The sequence below is a fragment of the Priapulus caudatus genome, unplaced genomic scaffold (assembly GCF_000485595.1).
Source record: "Priapulus caudatus unplaced genomic scaffold, Priapulus_caudatus-5.0.1 Scaffold2, whole genome shotgun sequence".
Lineage (NCBI taxonomy): Eukaryota > Metazoa > Priapulida > Priapulimorpha > Priapulimorphida > Priapulidae > Priapulus > Priapulus caudatus.
Genome location: NW_014577063.1, coordinates 803313 through 823659, shown reverse-complemented (window position 1 = coordinate 823659; position 20347 = coordinate 803313). Strand labels below are relative to the sequence as shown.

At 43.0% G+C, this 20347-nt stretch overlaps 1 protein-coding gene across 3 annotated transcripts in view; it reads right to left on the bottom strand.

The window, feature by feature from the left end:
- The window catches only part of LOC106820257 (cysteine-rich motor neuron 1 protein-like), a 79333-nt gene that overhangs the window by 3802 nt on the left and 55184 nt on the right, over positions 1-20347 (bottom strand). Inside the window, exons 3-7 of one of the 3 annotated variants that reach the window (XM_014824812.1) lie at positions 12129-12232; positions 10743-10898; positions 8790-8907; positions 1317-1441; positions 647-727 (exon numbers count right to left, since the gene is read on the bottom strand). In XM_014824812.1, coding sequence (XP_014680298.1) covers positions 647-727; positions 1317-1441; positions 8790-8907; positions 10743-10898; positions 12129-12232 — 584 coding nt within the window. Of the gene's footprint in view, positions 1-646; positions 728-1316; positions 1442-8789; positions 8908-10742; positions 10899-12128; positions 12234-20347 lie in introns of all 3 variants that reach the window. The other 2 variants (XM_014824940.1, XM_014824883.1) reach the window with 2 other exon arrangements.

The following is a 20347-nucleotide window of genomic DNA, read 5'->3' as shown; positions in this document are numbered from 1 at the left end:
ACTTTCATTCCTATCTATATCTATATAATTCTATATTTATTTCATGAAATTATAATGACAAGTATTGAATGAAATGGTGAATAACACTGTCTTTGACCTCACAAGATGGAGTTAAACACAAAGAGTGGCAAGCCAAGCAACATAAATCGTGCTGGTGCACTTTATACGTTTATAAGGGGAGAAAAATACGTGCACGTGCAAGTCACTTCATATTACCAATAACAGGTAGGATTAATAATTTTAATTTATATGACAAATATTCAAAATGAAAAAAAGAAATATATCGCCATTGTAACCAAAACTCAGTTCCAAGAGAAATATATATTAGTAAACACAAACCTATCAAAAATACTATTTTTACAATATATGGCTCACTATTCTAATTTCCCTAAATTGTCTCCTCATCCGATTCATTGAAAAATTAACTACTGAATTACAATTTGTTACTATCAGCATAGTGTTTGTCAGGAAAGTGGCTATGTCGCACAAGAGATTTTCAGATGTGGCACATTATATGACTATTCCATAATAACTTGACTGGAGAAAATACATTTGTGTGCTTTACACGTATGCAAAGGAGAAGTCTCAACTAATTTCAATATGTTGCCTAATATTCTGACCACTTGAGACATTGCCACGTGCGTACCATGTGTGGATTGGCTCCCATCGATCAAAGTCGTTGCCAAATTCTCCACAGTACTCGCTTCAGTGTCATACTTTAAAACGACTGTAAAGCAAAATAGGTTACTTGACAGGGTCCCTAGAACCTCCACTCTCAATGTCTACTCAACTTATGATAGATATTGCAAATTCCTCTGGTTAAACGTATGGAATATTATAGAAATTAAAAACAAAACATGCAAGAATAAAATGTGTGAGACCTATACCGTAAACATGTTAGACAACATCATGATATGAGCACTTTGACCTTGAATAACAGAAGCTTTTTTGTAAGTGATTATTGGCTCTCACACTGGTAAATGTGAGGGGCGATCAATCATCATTGTGGTAACCTAGTAACCTACACGTAGTTACTTATAAGTTATAACCTACAGGTATATATATGAGTTTAGACCACTAAAGTGAATAGCTACTTCACTCTACGTTTAAAGAAATAAAGTGGGCGGGTACTTTATTAATATGTTTGGAGAATTAAACTGCATGATTGTTGAAGATTGAGTTGTCTTTTTTAGTTAGAATTTAAGCCCGCCGCACACACTGTGGAACTTGCTGCGCCATCGCAACAGAAAGCTTTAGTTTACTTTTCCTGTTCATTTTAGGAGAACATGTTAAACCTTGTTGGCATCTAAGCTTACCTTTCTTGCAGTCTAATTTATCACAACACGAGCCAGGCACGTTAGTCGCTGGCTTCCTATCTCCAATTGGCTCCTGGCCAGCAGGACAACGAAGCTGTGTACACTTGCTCTGGTCACACTTACAACTGTAAACGAGAACGGTTGTCTGTTACACAGAATATATTACAGAATTATAGGTTATTCAGTACAGAATTAGATACAGGTACAGGGTACATATATAGGTACAGGTACATGGATTTAATTAAAAGTATTGTATAGTACAGAATTTTACGTTTGCATGCATACATTTGGAGATCACGAACAGGGCTTGCTAGTAGTAATAAAATTACAAATTTACACAATATCAAAATCAAGTTATTACCAATTGGTGTGGAGATATGTGCCGGTTTTAGACAGATACACTAAACATGGCTAACATTAGTTCACTGTAGGATATATTATATGCCTGCAAAAAATACTGCATTGTAATTGGTGCAGACCATATCGCGTGCAATGAAATAAAAACTAATATTGCCCACTGAAAATCAATGTTGCCCGTTGAGCGATGCTGCCACCTAGCACAAACAATCTTTCGCTACCAATGACCGCCACAACGTGTGGCAAAAGTAGATTTGAACCAGTGCACGAAAACAGTACATCATATAGGGTAAGGCGTGGTAAAGGTAAGCCTACTCTAACACAGAACTCTTGCCGAACTTCTTACTGTTTGTCATGTGATACAATAGATATCACTCAGTTTGTTGATAAATGGTAACGGATAGGATAGATGGCGCTGGCTACCTCGTCCAAATGCCGTAGACGTCTTATTTCTCTACGGTTATTATATGTGTGAGAAAAGACTATGGATGAGGCTGATTAATTGAATGTTTCAAGCTGCCTTTGGATTCATGTTTATTGAGTTACACATATTAGATTATAGACAGAGTGAGGCCAGTAAATGGAACTCTTTTTGTCCTTGCATGTCTCCTACTATACCATTCTTTGCCATATCTCACTCCCCTACCATAGAATTACGAATATGCCAATTATTTACATCATATATTACTCCTGTTTTTTATATTTTGTTTTTGCGTATAGAAAAACAAATATTGCTGGAACTGTTCTTGATGACTACTATCAAAATGTTTTCATAATTCTATATTTTATATCGAGCAATGGAAAGCTGTTACAAGAGTGTTCTCAAAACATTGTGGGTAACACTGGGCCCACCCATAGACACACAGGGTTACTCACGCACATATTTATCCAGAGACAAAGGTGTCTTTGTTAGGAGGTAAAGCCGGCCCATTGTTCTGGAACTTTGCATCCTGTTCTTGAAATAATTTTTTTAATAGCTGTACATGCAAAGCAGTACAGAAAAGTGATTTTAAGTAGAATGACCGTGTTTTCCCTTTGTTGAAAGATTATTACCTGGGATGTAATGCAAATGTTAAGCTCTGTGCAATTGTGTTTTGATGCCTTTGAAATGCAGATTGCTGTTTCATGTATTCACAAAATGAATGTTATTTCATTGCACCAAGGTGCTGGAATATTTATCTTTAGAGAGGTCTCTTTATCCACAAATTTCACAATAACAATAGGTGTCACGTACATAGCGACCACCCAATTTAAACTAGGTAAAGTGGGGCACGAAGGGTCGTTGTCGTATAATGGCGTATAATATGTACCCGAGGTAACTATATCTGATATGGTTAGTGTTAGGGTTACCGTTAGGGTGTTAGGGTTAGGGTTAGGGTTAGGGAGTAGGCGACATACTCGCCGACACCTCGGGTACTACATATACGATAACGACCCCTTCAGCTAAAGTGGGATACAAGACGTTTTGTTGCATTCATGTGCATATATGCGTGCACAATTATGACAGATGCATAACAATAATTAAACTACTACAACCTATTACTTGATATCTCATCTCGGGTCGGAATTCCAAACACTACATCTACGTGGCCTCACATTACCCCAGGCCCCAACATGTTTTAAAAATATCACCATTTTAATTAAAAATGCATCACATGCAATTAACTGCTTTTATATATTATTTTTAATTTTTTTACATTGTTTGATGAATGCAAAGTAAAATAAAAACGTACAATAATGGTGACACGGCGTGCTAACAGTAACAGTGCATTAAGTAAATTAATATGTTTGTTTACACTAACAGCTGGAATGTAGATACGCACGTCTAAGTAAGGTTTTTACGCACCTTTAGTAGGTAAAACACGAAAATGCATCAAATATTGACATACAATAAAGTTAAGTGTGCCTAGATGTTGTCAGCCCAAAAGTTATGCCAATTAAGTTCCACATTTGAAAACGCAATGTAATTTTCAACCTGTAACTGTTTCAGTCATCGTGACTGCAGAACTATTTTTTTAAATGGAGGAAATTAAATCTTGGAAGCCCATCCAAGTAATTGGAAGTTAGTACATCCCAACTAATTGTAATGTACATTTTTAGTAAATTTCAACTGCGCGGTTTAATTTATGACATCCTTGAATGTTCTTTAGTTAATTCAAATGCAGCAAATGTCTTCTTTTACTGCATATAATTTCCTAGCATATGATTTTATACTATGTCATTTTTCTATTGTAATCGCATGAACGAAAAATTCGCGTTTATATAATAGTCTGGTACGCATTATGTGGGACGTGGTAGTGGCTGGATAGATGGCGGAAGGGAAGGGGCATTTATGGGCGGATTTCTAACTACCATGTGGGTATCATATACTGTACTGATAGTTAGTAATAATATTGCATATACTCCGCCTTTGCCCACTGTGAGGGCCGGTTTACTGTGATCGATGGATAGCGCGAGAATTACATACTCGTGGTTACACATATTTCTGAAAACAACTAGCTGTTCCCGAAACAGTGGTTATTTCTCGGGATCCACCTAAACGCAGTAATGCACTTATTCCATGCGCGTATTAGGCCTACTAGATTTACTCGGTTTTTTCTGTAGTGTTTTGGATGCCGTGCAATGCGTGCATCGCGGTGTACTGATGCGAAGCAATGAGAAACCACGGTCAACTACGAATACGGCATGTAACATAAGCTGACTACGCAAACGCACTCGCACGAATAACATATATCTTCGCGAGCGAGTAAAGACATCTTCGAAATAATATCCGACATTATTTGTAGTCGGTGGTAGAAGCAGCGTGCGAGCACACCAGGCAACACTGACAATCGCACTGCTCGCGTGGATCGATTCAAGAAATGCAATTTCGATTATCTGCGAAGCTTGCCAAACACGACAACCGACCGACTGCGGCTAGCTATGTGGACAAACCTGCAGCACGAATGCTTTCAGTGTAAACTCATCAGGTCCTAGCTGCTTCAAAGGACCGAGCCATTAATGCATGCAGAACGTTTTCTCCCGGAGCAGCCCTTTCTACATTAACTACCAAGTAAGTGCAGCGCAGAAAATTCGATGCGAAACTACATTAGGAAATACATTACACAAAAGCCTCCTTAACATTTTCTCGGCGCCATTCTGAAGTGGACCGAATAATTAACCATCGCTCAACGACGAACGAAAGCTATAGGGTTAAAATGGTTTCAAACTACATATATACGAGAAGACGCATTCAAGAATAATATGCATATCAATGCGTAATTTAGTACAGAATATTTCGCATTCAAAATTCAATCTGCAATAAGTTGAATTAAGCACAAGACTTTATATCGGCAAAGATCTTTTGTAATAATTTTTTTTGCTTCTTTGCAGATTGTATTTGAATAAACTTGAAATCAAGTCAGTTCTTGAAACGAATGATTTCACTCAGGCAGGAATGCTTGTGCGGTTACCTTTTTCGTGTGTTCGTCATGGAGCATGGAACAATATGTCCTCTATGTCCTAATCTCTTACCCACCCAGGAAAATATTAACAAAATTCCCAATACCCCAAGAAGTTGCTCTGGTACGACTTAGTTATATCCATAAAACGTTTTAGTGCCAAAGCTTAGAGGCTTCATGAGTTAGGAATTTGTACATATACCATATGACGTGGTCTTACTGGATTAAACTGTGTGTAACCCGCAAACGATAGATCTTCCGTCCATGTGGCCCAAGATGTTGAAGATGCGAGACCGCCCTGGTCTACATACATAGACGTCGATTTAATGTGTGTAACTACCTCAGTGTTAATAACGTTGATGATCATGGCTTTTACAGATAAGACCCACCTTTAGGTTCATTCGCCAGGAAAAGAAATTGGTGGTAATTTCTCGTGACACAGTATTACGAAAACGTATTCCAATGCCATTCAAATACATTCCCGTCCACTTGCCTTACTTTTATCTCTCATTCGGCCCAAATTTCTGTCATTAATTCCCTGGTTATCATACTTAGCTGTGATGTTATACATGTGATTACGGTTATCAACCGCCTAACTATCACTGTTGTCACATAGTTCACCATACATGAAACAATCTACTATCATCATGCTCTACCTTGTAAGCATCCCAAGTATTGCCGACTCGCAAGCCTAAGCAAAACATCAGAGCAAAATTACTCTACATCGGTATTTTTAACACCCAATTTGGACTGAAAGGCTTCTATAATGCCTGCCCGTCTATAACGCACCAATCGTAGTACACATGCGTGTGCTACTACATAGCAGTAATTCCAACGACTGATACCTCAGCTATATATACGTTCGCACAGTGCTACGACTCTAATCAGTACGGAATACCTTTACACTTTCATCATCAAATTGAGTTTTGCAGCTGCGGAATGATAAACCTCACTTCAAAGAAAAACCCGCCTACCGCGTTAGTCAGCAATTCTCTTTGAGTTCTCTTGATTTCCACTTCAATTGATTTTCACCGTCTACGTCCCAGTAAATTCGCAGGGCTTCCAACGAAGCGCTTGATTAGAAAGAAACTAAATTGCGCGGTAGTGCATCTGGAATAGCTAGCGTGAAGCCTAACAAAAAATCAAGTTAATAAGCTAGATGAAGTATCTAAATTGTAACATTTTGTATGCAGACGTCCAGCACTATTTCCCCCATCATTTGTCTACCATAATTTGACACACACTTGATAATTATGACAACACCCAATTTAGTAATAACACGCCGCAAGCCATTGCCATCACAACACGCGTGCACGCGGGCGGGCGCGCATACGCACGTATGCTCGTTCCACGATGTTTTCCTTACATTATCGAGAACCGATCGTATGCATACATTTACCTGGCATTCACATCCCCCCAGCACCGTCCTACGAATACCCGCAGGCATGTTAGTACACTACTGCGTGTGCGGATATATAAATAGGTATCCACGTACGCAAACATTCCACATGTTTATGCACAAAGAACCAGGAACGGGTAAGAGACGGACCGGCGAAAAAAAGCGCATCACAAAAAAGGCAACCGATTATCCAAACAGAGAATGTTAACACATTCTACCTTCAAAATAAACACCCCATAGGCTAAATTATTATAGACTATAGGTCTAGTTTATCGGCTGTGCAAACAACACTCGAGACGGCTACTCGTACAACGTGAGAGCAATAACACGCTGTTAAAACGGGTTTCCCATGCACAACTGCTAGTTTAATCCTTTCACTTCGCTCGGTCCGGAGTCGACCTTGTATATATCTATAATATATATATATATATATATATATATATATATATATATATATATATACCAGCAACCAGTAACTCGTCAGTCGCATGGCTGCGTAAACAACGCCCTGGAGAGTCGTCTAGGAGTAATCATGTCTATGCATACATCCTCCTAGCTATGCTTCCTGACTGTCTTCATCCCTAATACACTATTTCTGACTTCCTTCATCACTATAATACACTCACTGCATATATGCCTGCCAGCATATCCCTCGATGCATACGTATCTACACACTCGCCGTAATAATTATACATTCTCAACGGTTACAAGCGCAATTATTTGCTGCTTTGATAACGTTAATTGAAGATCCGCCCTCGAGGGCTCGGTGTAAAATTTAAATGCAGTGGCCAGACAAAACAACTTAAACGACGTGTATCTAATCAGTAACGCTACGTAATGCATAATAGAAGCAAATATCTTTACAACGAACCCGCAGTATTGATCTATAGACGGGGTGATTACTTTTACGACAAATAGATGGAACACCCACGGAGGCCAGAAACACGCTCGCAGCATTCCAGCAAACGAGACGACCGAGATACCGAGACGACCGAGACGAACGATGATACGAACTCACTTTATATCACTCGATGCTTTCATTTTTATCGGGTGACACCAACTAATGCATCACGCAGCTGCTACGCACGAAGGTAAGCTATATATATAGGCTATATAGACCGAGAGATCCGCCGTCTGTGCGGCACTCGTGGACGTGATAAGAGTGTGTTCTCAGACGTGGCAATTAGAAACATACATGCACTAGCCTACATCACATACTAAACATGACGCCCGTGTGCCTCTATCCGCTTCGACAAACACACCCAGACGCGCGCCTTCTCTCAGTCGCCGTCCGTCACATACACTGTGATTTTTTTTACGTTTTTGTTTGTTTTTCAAAACCCTGCGCGATTTCGTTTGTGACAAGAAAGCGAGCCCCCGAAAATGTCACGCAGGGTAAAGTCACCAGGCCGTCGACGTCGCACGCGCCGACGTTAGCCGAACAAATTACCCGTCATGCATGCGTCGCTGTCGCATTTTTCGGCACCATTAGACCAAACAAACCGTTTTGAGCAGCATCCTCAGCGGCGCGTGTGTGTGTGCGCGCCCATTTACTGCAAAAATTGATTTAGCCTATCCTCGCTGACTGAAAGCAAACAAGGAACTCGTTGCCTAGACATACGTGTTCGTATGTAAACTGGCACCGGGGTACCAATTAAAGTCCCGCTGGGGGAACGGCGAATATTTGTCATGAATCTGCATGCGCCGTAGCCGCATGCACTCTCCACGTCGTCGGACTAGTCTTTAGAAATGTCGCTCTCACTCTTTCCCCGGTGAACGAGTGGATTCAATTTCGTGAAATAATCGGTTGGGTATATAGCTCGTATTCCCCGCTTTCTGCCCCGACCGACGTGATGACGCGTGTATATATTACGTGCTCATCATGTATCATTAGGAACTTAGTTTAGAGTGAGGACTTCAGTTATAGTAAGGGATTGTGATTGAATAGGGTTTATGATTACGGTTACGGTTAGGGGGCCATTGGTGAAAGTGCGGTTTTGAATTTCAGTTGCAGGAGTTAGGGAGCGTCAAGGGTTATAGTGTTAAGGCATGGTTTACTGTTAGTGGTCAGTTTTACAACTTTATTTCCCATTTTGTCACTACGTTTTCGGCAGCGATTGAGGTTCAGGGGGATGCATATAATATAATCAGTCAGATCCATAACCGAGATATCGCATTGACCACCGATTGAATTGTAGTCTACGGATGACAGACATTTCGCATCGCAGTGTGCGCGTCTGCGGCAGGTATTCCCATCTATCTATTCACTATCCTTACCTGATAGATTTCGTGCAACAGGGGGTGAAGACCCGCTCTGCGGGATGCGATACTAAAACACTGTCGTCAGGACAGTCGGGGGCACTACAATTTGTCATCGGTAGTTGACATTCCTCATCTGCAAAAAAAAACAAACGCACGCGTAAAATCAAGAGCTGATAATACGTGGTCTTATTGTGGTACTACCGTTGTGGTACATGGTCCATGGTCTTATGGTGTAATACAAGGTATTATTAGCTCTTGGTAAAATGAATTACACCGCGCTCTGAGTATATGACGTGACAGAGCTAAACAGGGGGCTAGGGCATGTTAAGCAGGGCTGAAAAGAACTAATCACTATTTATTAGTTCCCCCAAAGTCAGGTAGCATACGCCAGCACCTGCAGTGGCTGTGGTTCGCCTGTATATATAGTGGCTACAGCGCAGTCTATTACGCGAATTTGTGTGCGGAATTATTTTTCGAAGTTTCCCGAGAGCCAGTTTAAAAATTTGTTACCACTGGCAACGATCGACGTGTTTCATTTTATTCAGCCTATGCTGTGTTGAGCCGGAGTCCATGTAGAAATGCCGTTTGTCTATGACGTGATTGCAACAAGTGTCTGATTCGCCCGATACAATATTGAAAACGGTTTCTGATAGAGAGAAGATATTTCACTTGATGAAAAAGCTCGAAAACGCAATGTTGCCTGATGGAATGTTGGAGTCATTTCCGACGGTAAACATGATTCCAATCTGTCTTTATGGCGGCTGGCTGACGATGATGTATGGTAGAATTTAGGTGTCCGTTTCATACACGGAAAATACGTTTTACGCCATGGTAATATATGAGTCCAGACTGGAGTTGTAGTGGTTCTCCTACAACGTTATGCCATAAAATGTTTGAGCCATGCAATTTCATGTAAACACAGGATGTTTTACCTCGTGTAAAGACATGACTACAGATTGGTTGTGGTGGATGACTCGGGATGTTGTTTGATAATATGTTGTAGCGAATTTCCTGTGTGGGAGATAATGTTTTACTTCAAAATAACATGACTCTAGAATGTGTTTGTTCTGTCTTGTATGACTACATATAGTGCGGTATACGTTGGAGCCAATTTCGCGCAGTGTATTATTCGTGTAGTGAGATATTGTTTGACTTTAAACTGATACAACAAACCTCCAGCGTATGCTTGTGCTGGCTACCTCACGAAGTTATGCGATAATATGTTGTAGCCAATTTCTTGCATAGCGATAACATTTTACTTTAAACTAATAGATGGTTCCAGGTTTTGATCATTGTGCCCAGTTGTCAATGATACGTGATGAAATGTTAAAGTTAGTTTCAGATAGGAAAGTCTCCAGTCTGTGGTTGTGGGAGCATCTGCATGGTGACGGAGTCTAGTCAATTTATCATAGTTGATAACCTAGTCTAATGCCTAATGTCTTAGGCCGAACGATATCGTAGTCTATAAATTTATCATTCTTTTATCACAATATATAGTTTGATAATTATATTTCCCAGATTACTCATTTCTAACATTAATTTACCTAATATCATATTAGATATTAGATTATCATTTAGAGATTATTTTTGCATCAATTTTTAAACGTGTTAATTGCAGAGTGGATAGAGACTCAGGGAGATATATCATGTTTACTAACACAGTAGATTGCCTGACATGGCTAGATGGATATGATAAGATTAAAACATTATTTAATAATTTCTTCATTATTGTGCCTGCTATGTATAAAATGGCTAAGTTAAACATTCTTGCATCGCTCAGGTGGCAGAAATCTTTACTTATAGTTACATTCCAAGTTGTGTATGTCATCAGAACATATTTTTAAACCATTTTTCCAACCGCAGTCTGACTTCGTTAACTGATACATGCCGCACACGACGCACACCCGGTATAATCACTACTACAAAACGAATTCATAGGTAGAAAGATGAAACAGTCGTGAATCATACCTTTATATTTACACTCATATAGATCACAGCAACTTCCCGGCGTACTACTGTTTCCACGGCGCACAATCACTTCCTGCCAGCCAGGCTCGTCACACACGGCTGGACGACACTCTCCGCAGATGCAGCGACCAGGTTTTGGACAGCAACTGTCAGCATCTATAGGCAAAACAACAGAGCAGTAAACGCCAAATGAATAAACGGAATTACTACAACTCATTATTCAAATAATGAAATTTGCATTGTGTATCGGTATCGACAGTAATTTTTATATTTACATAATATCAGAAGTAGATAATAGGGATTCCCTATTATCTACTTCTGATAATATCACACATACACGCGCACACGCCCCACGCCACGCGACGCACTGCGCGCGCGCGCAACACGCACGCACGACACGCACGCACGCCACGCACGCACGCACGCCACGCACGCACACACGCACACACACACGTATATATATATACACCTATCTTTCATTAGATACACTGGAAATCGTGCAATGTAGGATTGAATCAATAGTGAGATTAAGACCATCAGTCCATCACAATGCACGGGAGTTTTCATTATCGATTATTTGGCTTCATCTAAAACAAATGCTAGAAATTTTGAAACCATACTTTAAAATATTCTCAAATGGGTTATATTAGTAGGTCGCATACATGGGCGCAAATACTGACTGTAAATAAAACTGAGAGTCAGGGCCATGCCCCAATGATGCCGTTTCTTAACATTTTTCCCTAGATGCCTCAAGCGTTGATCACGTATTATAAATTCATGACGCACGATTGAAATTATTTATTCATCGAGCATATACATTTAGAAAAACTCCTCGTGAAAATTCACGAAAGGAACATTTTGGTTAAATCCCATCGCTAGCGTCCATTATATGAACCCATTGGGGAAACATATGTCATCACGTCAATCCAGCTTGCATTTTCAAGTCAGACAGCAAATCAGTGCAGTTTTCACCATCAGCATAACATCTCATATTAACATAATAACATCTCATATTAGCATAACATCTCACATTATCAACATCGTTTCCAGTGGCGTAGCTAAGATTTTTTCCAGCGGTGGGGCACTGGGGGGGCCTTACATTTTCGTGGGGGGCACAATATATAACTTTTCTTTGTATTATACTGTTCTAACCGGCATATGTTTATAATTCAATTTTTTTTTTATCAAGCAGGAATTTTCAGTGGGGGGCACCTGGGGGGCACAGAAAATTTGTGGCCCCCCCGTAGCTACGCCCCTGATCGTTGCTAAGCCCACCGGTTTCTTCCCCCATCGCAAATCGCAGTCAATTAAAATAATGGAATGTGTTGAAAGTCGCCGGTGATCGTGAGTGAGAGCGAGACAGCGATAACGGCTGACAGCTAATACCTGCACGCTGTGTTTCAATAACCTCACTGTCTGGCGGACAGAGCATCTGAGGAACTGGCGTGCACATCACCTGGGAGCAGTTCAGGCCGTACGCAGGCGTAACCCTGTAAAATACAACATGGATTGTGTTAGATGCGTTAATTAATTTGGTGTTGTTAGGGTTTGTTTTAATTTTTGTGTTGAATGTTAACAGTTCTGATATTATTGTCATCACTGTCATCATCGTCGCTATCGTCACCATCATCGTCGCTATCGTCACCATCATCGTCGCTATCGTCACCATCATCGTCGCTATCGTCACCATCATCGTCTACATTAGTATGTGATATAGCGCCATTTCATCGTCAATCACCTTGAGTGACAACTATGTCTACGATGCTAGAAAATGACTTCATGCCTGTACTTTTGACGTGCTCTACGTCGTTGCCTTGCATAACATGAATAAGATATTGCGCATTAATAATAAATTCGTGTAGAAAGCAATCGCGATGTATTTCTAAAAGTCATGGGATTTACATCGTAACTTATTTATGATCCTTGAAGTTCAATAAAAAATGGAATTTCACCCAGCAACAACGACCCGGGGATATTCGAAGCAGCACGACAGAACCACCGACAAATACGTACGTCTGACATTGGCATCGCAGCCGCTTAAATTTAACACATGCCATGTCGGATAAATCAGCACGCCACTAAAAGGTTCAAGAATGTACACCCCCAGCTGCGCCACTGCGACCACGCAAAGCCCAGCCCGCCGAAATTCTTACCTGGGGAATTTCTCGGTTAATAAGTTAAATCTGCTTTCAGCGACCTAAGGCACCGAAGCATTTGAAGTGCAACTTTTTTTTTATTCACATCACTGCATACTACGCTTGAGGGTGTATTGGGATTGCCTAGTTACGGACGTAGTGTACACGAATCGAATGATTCGTCTAATCCATCTGCCTGCGGCAGTGTATGCGAGACAAAATTTTATTTACTCGACGGAAAAACGGCGCATCAAAGCTAGAAAAGAATTCCTCTCATGCTACCTAGCTATTTTCTGAATCACACAGAAGGCCAGATTGCCAAATTGCTTAATAATTGGTTATCTTATTTAATAAAGAACAGTGCCTGGCCACATAAAAAAGCGAAAGGGCGCCCAATTACGTATTGACGTGGCATTCTATTATAGCTGCATTCGTCTGCGATTCTGGTGAACGCCCGTCAGCACACATTCCTACAGCGTTTTACGACGTGCTGGTATCGCAAGTCCTCTGGACATCGATATGTGAAAAATCAATAGTTTATTTCCTTTATTATTTTAAAAAGACACATTAAACACATTCGACCGATTTCGCTGCGTTCCCTGAATCAGAATGAACTGGCGCATATGGCCAACATCCAATGATGTATGCTCTCTGATACGTGATACTTTAGAATGGAAGCATTCTAACTATAAGTTTAGTATTTTCTACCAAGACACAGACATCATTTTCAGCGAATTCCATTATTTCGTTATCATTCCATTAGCGATGTGTAATGGCAGTAAGTTCTCCAACTCTAGAACTATTGATCGCAGTTAAATCAAAATGCCAACACGTCACAGAAACGTTTAAACGGCAACTAGTGCTGCTACCGTTCTACATATGGCAGTAACTACCAATCAAACGCGTACATGAGGTAGTGGTGTTTTTATAGCTTTCCCAGCTGCTAGAATAATTGGTATCAGCAGGGTACGCGTAATATGGGATTTAACTTGGGTCACGCATGCACACTTGGCACACAAGAACGTAACAAAAGCATATATCACTATTGAACGCGTTTATAAGCTCTGGCGTTTCTAATCTCTTTAGCAATGAAAAAACATCACCCGCGTGATCATGAGCAGTCGTCACATTTTTTTTTCGAAATGTCATGGATGTTACGGAATTTTCTTTTCTTTTTTTTCTATTTCAGAACAACGCACGCACGGACGCACGCACGCAGGCACGCACGTGTGTGTGTGTGTGTGTGTGTGTGTGTGTGTGTGCGTGCGTGTGTGCGCGCGCGTGCGCGCGCGTGCGGCGCTCGGTTGTTGTTTGTGTGTGTGCGTGCGTGCGTGCGTTTGCTGTGTGTGCGTGCGATGCGTGAGGAGCGGGCGGTGCGTGCGCAGTCTGCGCGTGCCGTGCGTATGTGAGTGGAGTGTTGTGTGTTGGGAAGGATGAGACCTTGATCTCTGTTCCGAGTGGATTCAAAACTTTAGAGCGCGCCTGACTAATTTTTAAATGACGCCTCAGACGGCGACGATTGTTTTACTAATTCGCGCTCGCGCAGGCACGCGGGCCCACGCGGATCACGCACACGGCGTGGGTGAGTATAAGTACCGGCACGGCGTCCCGACAAAAAAATGCCGGACTTTCGCCCGGCAGCGGTGACTGCAGCTCGTGTCGAGATCTCCGACGGAGCCGACGATGGATGAAACAAGACACGCCCGGCGCTCTCTCTCTCTCGTTCTTCTCTCTCATCTCTCTCTCTCTCTCTCTCTTCTCTCTCTCTCTCTCTCTCTCTCTCTCTCTCTCTTCTCTTCATCCCTCCTCTCCTCCCTCCCTTCCCTCCCTCTGCTCTCTCTCGCTCTCTCTCTCTCATCTCTCTCTCTCTCTCTCTCTCGAGTGGACACAACTCTAAACAGTCAAGCGGCGCATCAGTAGTTATAGTGAGCCGATACTCGAGCGTTCGAGCTTCGTCGCGCGTGCCCAATTAGAAACGCAGCATTTTTGCCCCGTCATCTCTCCCCCTCCCCTTCCCCGCCCGTGCGCGCCCGTGTCTTTCTGTCCACTCGGTTAAGCTTCACGGGAAAAGCTCGTTGGAAATGCGGCCACAGGCCCGTTGACACGGAATTACGAGAATAATTACTATATTACTACTAGAGATTTAAAGAAACCTTAGAAGTATAACCCCACTTAATCGATGTCGTTTTCACACCCCAGCAGTACAGCCTAGCACGGTAGTTTGCTAGCATGGTGTGCACAGTATGGTATGGTACGATGCGGTACGGTACAGTACGGTACGGTACGGTACGGTATGGCATGGAGTAGCGTAGCATAGCATAGGATAGCATAGCACGGTATAACATAGCATACCATAGCATAGCATACCATAGTAGTGCTGAGAGTGTCTATGTCCCCAGGGCTAACCTGGTTACTATCTAATATGCCGGAAACGTTACTCGCCTTACTCCACTAACGAGTCTAGGAGCATCGGCCTACGCCTACTCCCTAACCCTAACCCTAACCCTAACCCTAACCATATCAAATAGTTACCAGGGTACGTTCCGGTATACCGGACCGTACCCAGGGTACGTTCCGGCAGTACACTGGGGGACATAGACCCTACGAGCCATAGTAGTGATAGTAGCCAATCTAGTACGTAGGTATTCACACCCTTGCATCATCAAGCATCCCCTATACCTGCTGTTGATTATGATGTTGATATAGATATGATATAGATGTTGACTAGAGTTAGGGTCACACTATACGATCACACGTGCCTGTTATGAGCACAGGCACTTGAAGCATATCAACTGTAAGCGCACGGCGCCGCCATTGCGCGTACACTAATACATAGATATAAGAGACTCTTATATATAGAATCTAAGAACCTAAGATATCTAATATATAGATATAAGAGACTCATATATCTATGTATTAGTGTACGCGCAATGGCGGCGCCGTGCGCTTACAGTTGATATGCTTCAAGTGCCTGTGGTTATGAGTAGCACACACGCGCTCCGCTATAACACCATTGCATCATCGAGCATCCCCTTCCTGCTCCCCGGTGCCCAATTACACAAACACTACAAATAGTTTACGTTGGAGCGAAAATTGTTTACGCTCAACAAACGACGCCGTAAAACTATACGCACTGCTAGTTGGCTCGAGCAGCGCTGCGATGGGAAGGCAAGATAGAAACAGTAATAGTAAATACCCAGCGCCAAGGATGTATTTACCGCGGCAGCCACCGGTGGCGCTGTCAATCACTCATGACGGGGGCGGATACGCGAGTTTAGCAGACGCGCTGATTCTCCTGTTTATATACCTACACTAAAAAGTATGACTCCCGTGCGCAAGGAGAAACCTACTACGACGCTATCAAGGATATCTAGGCCACGGCGGGGAGACGTATCCGTGCCTGTCGGCCGGCACAACATGCCGTTTAACTTTGCCAACCAAGGTTGCTGCTGCGCCCGAAACTCGTCTGCGGCGGGTTCGACTTCCAGTGATAGCGCTCTAGCGCCGGCTTGCACTCACGCTCATTTACAGCACGGCTGGAATGTTTGTCGAGTGGGTGGCATTTTTTAAAGAAAATCCGGCAGGCGCGTTGTTAGCAGGCCAGCGTCAAAGTCCAAGATATATATATATATATATTGAGTTTTAGAGAAAAAATTTCAATACCGTGCGACTGAATCAGGGCGTCGTAGGCCTATATATCGTATATATATCGTATATATCGTATATCGTATATATATCGTATATATCGTATATATATATATGGTATATATCGTAAATATATCGCTACCTGAACATTTTCAAATGCGATTTCGCTATGTATCTACGAACTTGAAACATTCGTGATAGCTAGAAACATATAAGCGCGCGCGTGTATGCGCGTGCGTGGGTGTGCATGCGTGTGTGTGCGCGTACGCACAGCCGTGCGTGGGTGTGCGTATGCGCATGCGTGCGTGCGTGTGCGTACCCGCGTGCGTGCATGTGCGTGCGCGTGTGTTTGAATGAGCATCGCCACAGACCGCATCACGCGACGTTGTTTCTATATGATGAACTGGCTAGCCGAGCCGGCCGCTTCATCTGCGCCGCTGCCGCCGCCGCCGCGCGTTGACGTAGCGCCCGCGCCGCGCGCGCGTGTTGCAACCGGATTCGCCCTCTCAACGCTTGCCGCGAAAAAAAAAACATCATTAAAACCACTTCATTGTTGCTACGCTCGGCCTGCACGCATGGCCAACCCCTTATGACATCGCACTATACGGACATGACAGGCGCCCCTAAAGGAGCAAATACACGAGCACCGCGCACGACCGCTTCTAAACGGGAACTCGTTCCTCCGACTCGAACGGCGAAACTCGACGCGGGAAACATGCATGGTGAACCTACCGCTCAGCCGCTTTAACGAGCCGCACGCGGGGCGCGCAGCCAATGCGTTTCGCGGGCCTGCAGGAACAGCAAGAGGGTCATGGGCGGACCCCGGGAGGAGGGGTCGATCGCCCGGTGTGCGCGCGCCCACTAAAATTCCGATGGGTATGCGCGGAATGATTGGATGTTATTCGCCAAATACAACTTGTTTTCTTAACGTCGAATTCCAATACACCTATAGCGGCTGGAGCGCAGATCGACCTGGCGAGTTTTTGCGAAGCCCTGTGAGATGCCGCAGATGTGCGCCTTATACTAGGCCTTATACTATGTGAGCCTTATGTGAGCCTTATACTAGGCGTTATACTATGTAAGCCTTATAATAGGCCTTATACTATATGTAAGCCTAATAATAGGCCTTATACTATGTGAGCCTTATGTGAGCCTTATACTAGGCGTTATACTATGTAAGCCTTATAATAGGCCTTATACTATATGTAAGCCTAATAATAGGCCTTATACTATGTGAGCCTTATGTGAGCCTTATACTAGGCGTTATACTATGTAAGCCTTATAATAGGCCTTATACTATATGTAAGCCTAATAATAGGCCTTATACTATGTGGGCCTTATGTGAGCATTATACTAGCCTTATACTATGTAAGCCTTATGTAAGCCTTATGTGAGCCTTATACAAGCCTTATACTAGGCCTTATACTATGCGAGCCTTGTGAGAATCTTATACTAGCCTTATACTATGTGAGCCTTGTGAGAGCCTTATACTAAGCCTTATACTATGCGAGCCTTGTGAGAATCTTATACTAGCCTTATACTAAGCGATCCTACATAAGAAGATTCAAGATACTATATGCGATCTCTTGGCCCGACGCGCCGGCACCCGAGCAATAGAAGCGGCGCAACGCGATGAACCGACGAGTTTTCACGTCTCAGTCACGCCCCGAAAGTTAAAACTTCAGCAAATTCCTTAACGTTCGCGTTACCAACGGGGGATAACTTCACCGTGGCTAATGCGACGCTGAAAACGCTGCGATACTGCCTCTCGTAACTGCGTCGGCTTGTGTAGTGAGTTATGACCGTGTCGCCATGCGGTAATGGAATTGTTTTTACATGGAATTATTTTGCGCCCGCGCGCGGTCGTCGCGTGACGTGACTTGTCCAGAAAATTGCGCCCAAATGGCCGATTGGAATGTCAAGGCGCACGAGCCGCTGCCTTTGCCGGCAGTTTTATGTGTTCTGGAATGACGTGCGCTGTGTCTGTCTGCACGACCGACAACACATCCACGCTCCCAGGTTTATTGGAACCCCGCGGCAAAAGTGCTCACTCGACAAATTGCCGCGCAATCATCGTAAACAGTCACAGCAGCGACACTCATATTTTACGTTAATGTTTTTAACTATTAGTGATATTCACGGCCATGATTAATAACGCTGTTGCTTTTTCAGTTTAGACAGTTTTTACTTCAATTATTTTTCTGTCGAACGCAAAAGAGTGCGTAATTCAAGTCAAGGTAACGTGCTTAAAAAATCTTTTAACCACTTTTTTCTTAAAACCAAAGAGTTTTTGAGAGACCCCCTCTTTGAGTTCTCAAAGAGCCCCCCCCCCCATTGCCTACAGTCGCATATTTTCTAATTATGTACCGCGCACGCTTCCGAGGCAACACCTGATACGTGTGCGTCGGCACTCGTCGTTAGAATCACTAATTATCTGCGCTAGTCACCTGAGCGGTTTACAAGTAGCACGAGCGGGTGTAAAAAAAAGCTAACAAGTGTCTTTCGCTATTTTCTTGGGTATGACGAGGTAACGAATATGGCAGGTTTTTTTCTCTAGCAATTACGCGAGTAATAGGCTTACAGCGTTTACGACTATAACGTATCATGCTGGATCTCACGGCATCGTCCTTATAGCGTCCTTCGCGGCGACTGCCGAGCAACAGCTGCCGTGACTGCGACTGCGCCAATGTGTTACGGGCCAATTCAAGCGGCTTTCGTCGTTAAAAGTTGATTAGTTTTAACTTTCTTGGCGCCAAATCGAACTTCGCACACGAATCACGCGTGATTTATGCTCGAGTTTGGCTCGAACTGTCTTCTAATGCGATTGGCTGATGATCGCAGACGTACTGCACGTATGTGCCAGCGGCGTTTACTTGTTTTGTCGCGAACATGACTGGTACAAGGTCCGTGGGCGGTGTGACACACGTCACCAAGGGAAGGCAAAGCAAGAACAAAACAAGACTTGGAGAAAACGCATACGCTAAACCATGAAAGCATAATTCCCTCTGCGTAAGTAAGTCTCGAATACACTCGGCAAACGATATACATCGGATTTCACGCACTGCGCTGTACTTGAGATTGGCGTCTCTTTGTGGAACGGTTTCAAACGGTGACGTTGAAAATCGCACTTCCCAACAGAAATAACCAGTTTAACCTGCACAAACGATTCCGACAACTAAGTGAGAGCGGGCGCACAGAGCTCCATCTTTCCTAGCAGCTAAAATATTGTTCCCCTACCTGGATTAGGAATTCTATAAAACTAAAATATGCGATCGCCGGTCCACCTCTATCAAACTGAATAGACATTCTATAGCATAGATGCAGATAATTGAGCCCAGGGTTTAATTTTGTCTAGGTGCTTTATTATCACGCCGCCATGAGTGTCCGAACATGAAATGTTGATAAAAACTGACAGATCGAGTAATGTTTAATTAGTTACTGAATGAATTTTAATGAGGCACCTCATTTGGTTGAAGTACTCAGGCTGTACAATACGGTGTGTTGCGGCCGGTCTCCTCCCCCCCCTCTCTCTCTTTCTCTCTCGCGCGCTCTCTCTCCTTCTCTCCCCTTCTCTGCATGTCTTTACCTCTCGATCTTTCCTTTCTCTCCCTCTCTCTATCTATATAATTATCTTTCCTCTCTCTTTTCTCTTTCTCTCCTCTAGCTCTCCTTCTCTCACGCTCTATCTCTCTCCTCTCTCTCTCTCTCTCTCTCTCCTTCTCTATATCTCTCTCTCTCTCTCTCTCTCTCTCTCTCTCTCTCTCTCTCTATCTATCTATCTATCTTTCTCATGCAGGCTGTATGGTTCTTTCTCGCTCTCTCTCT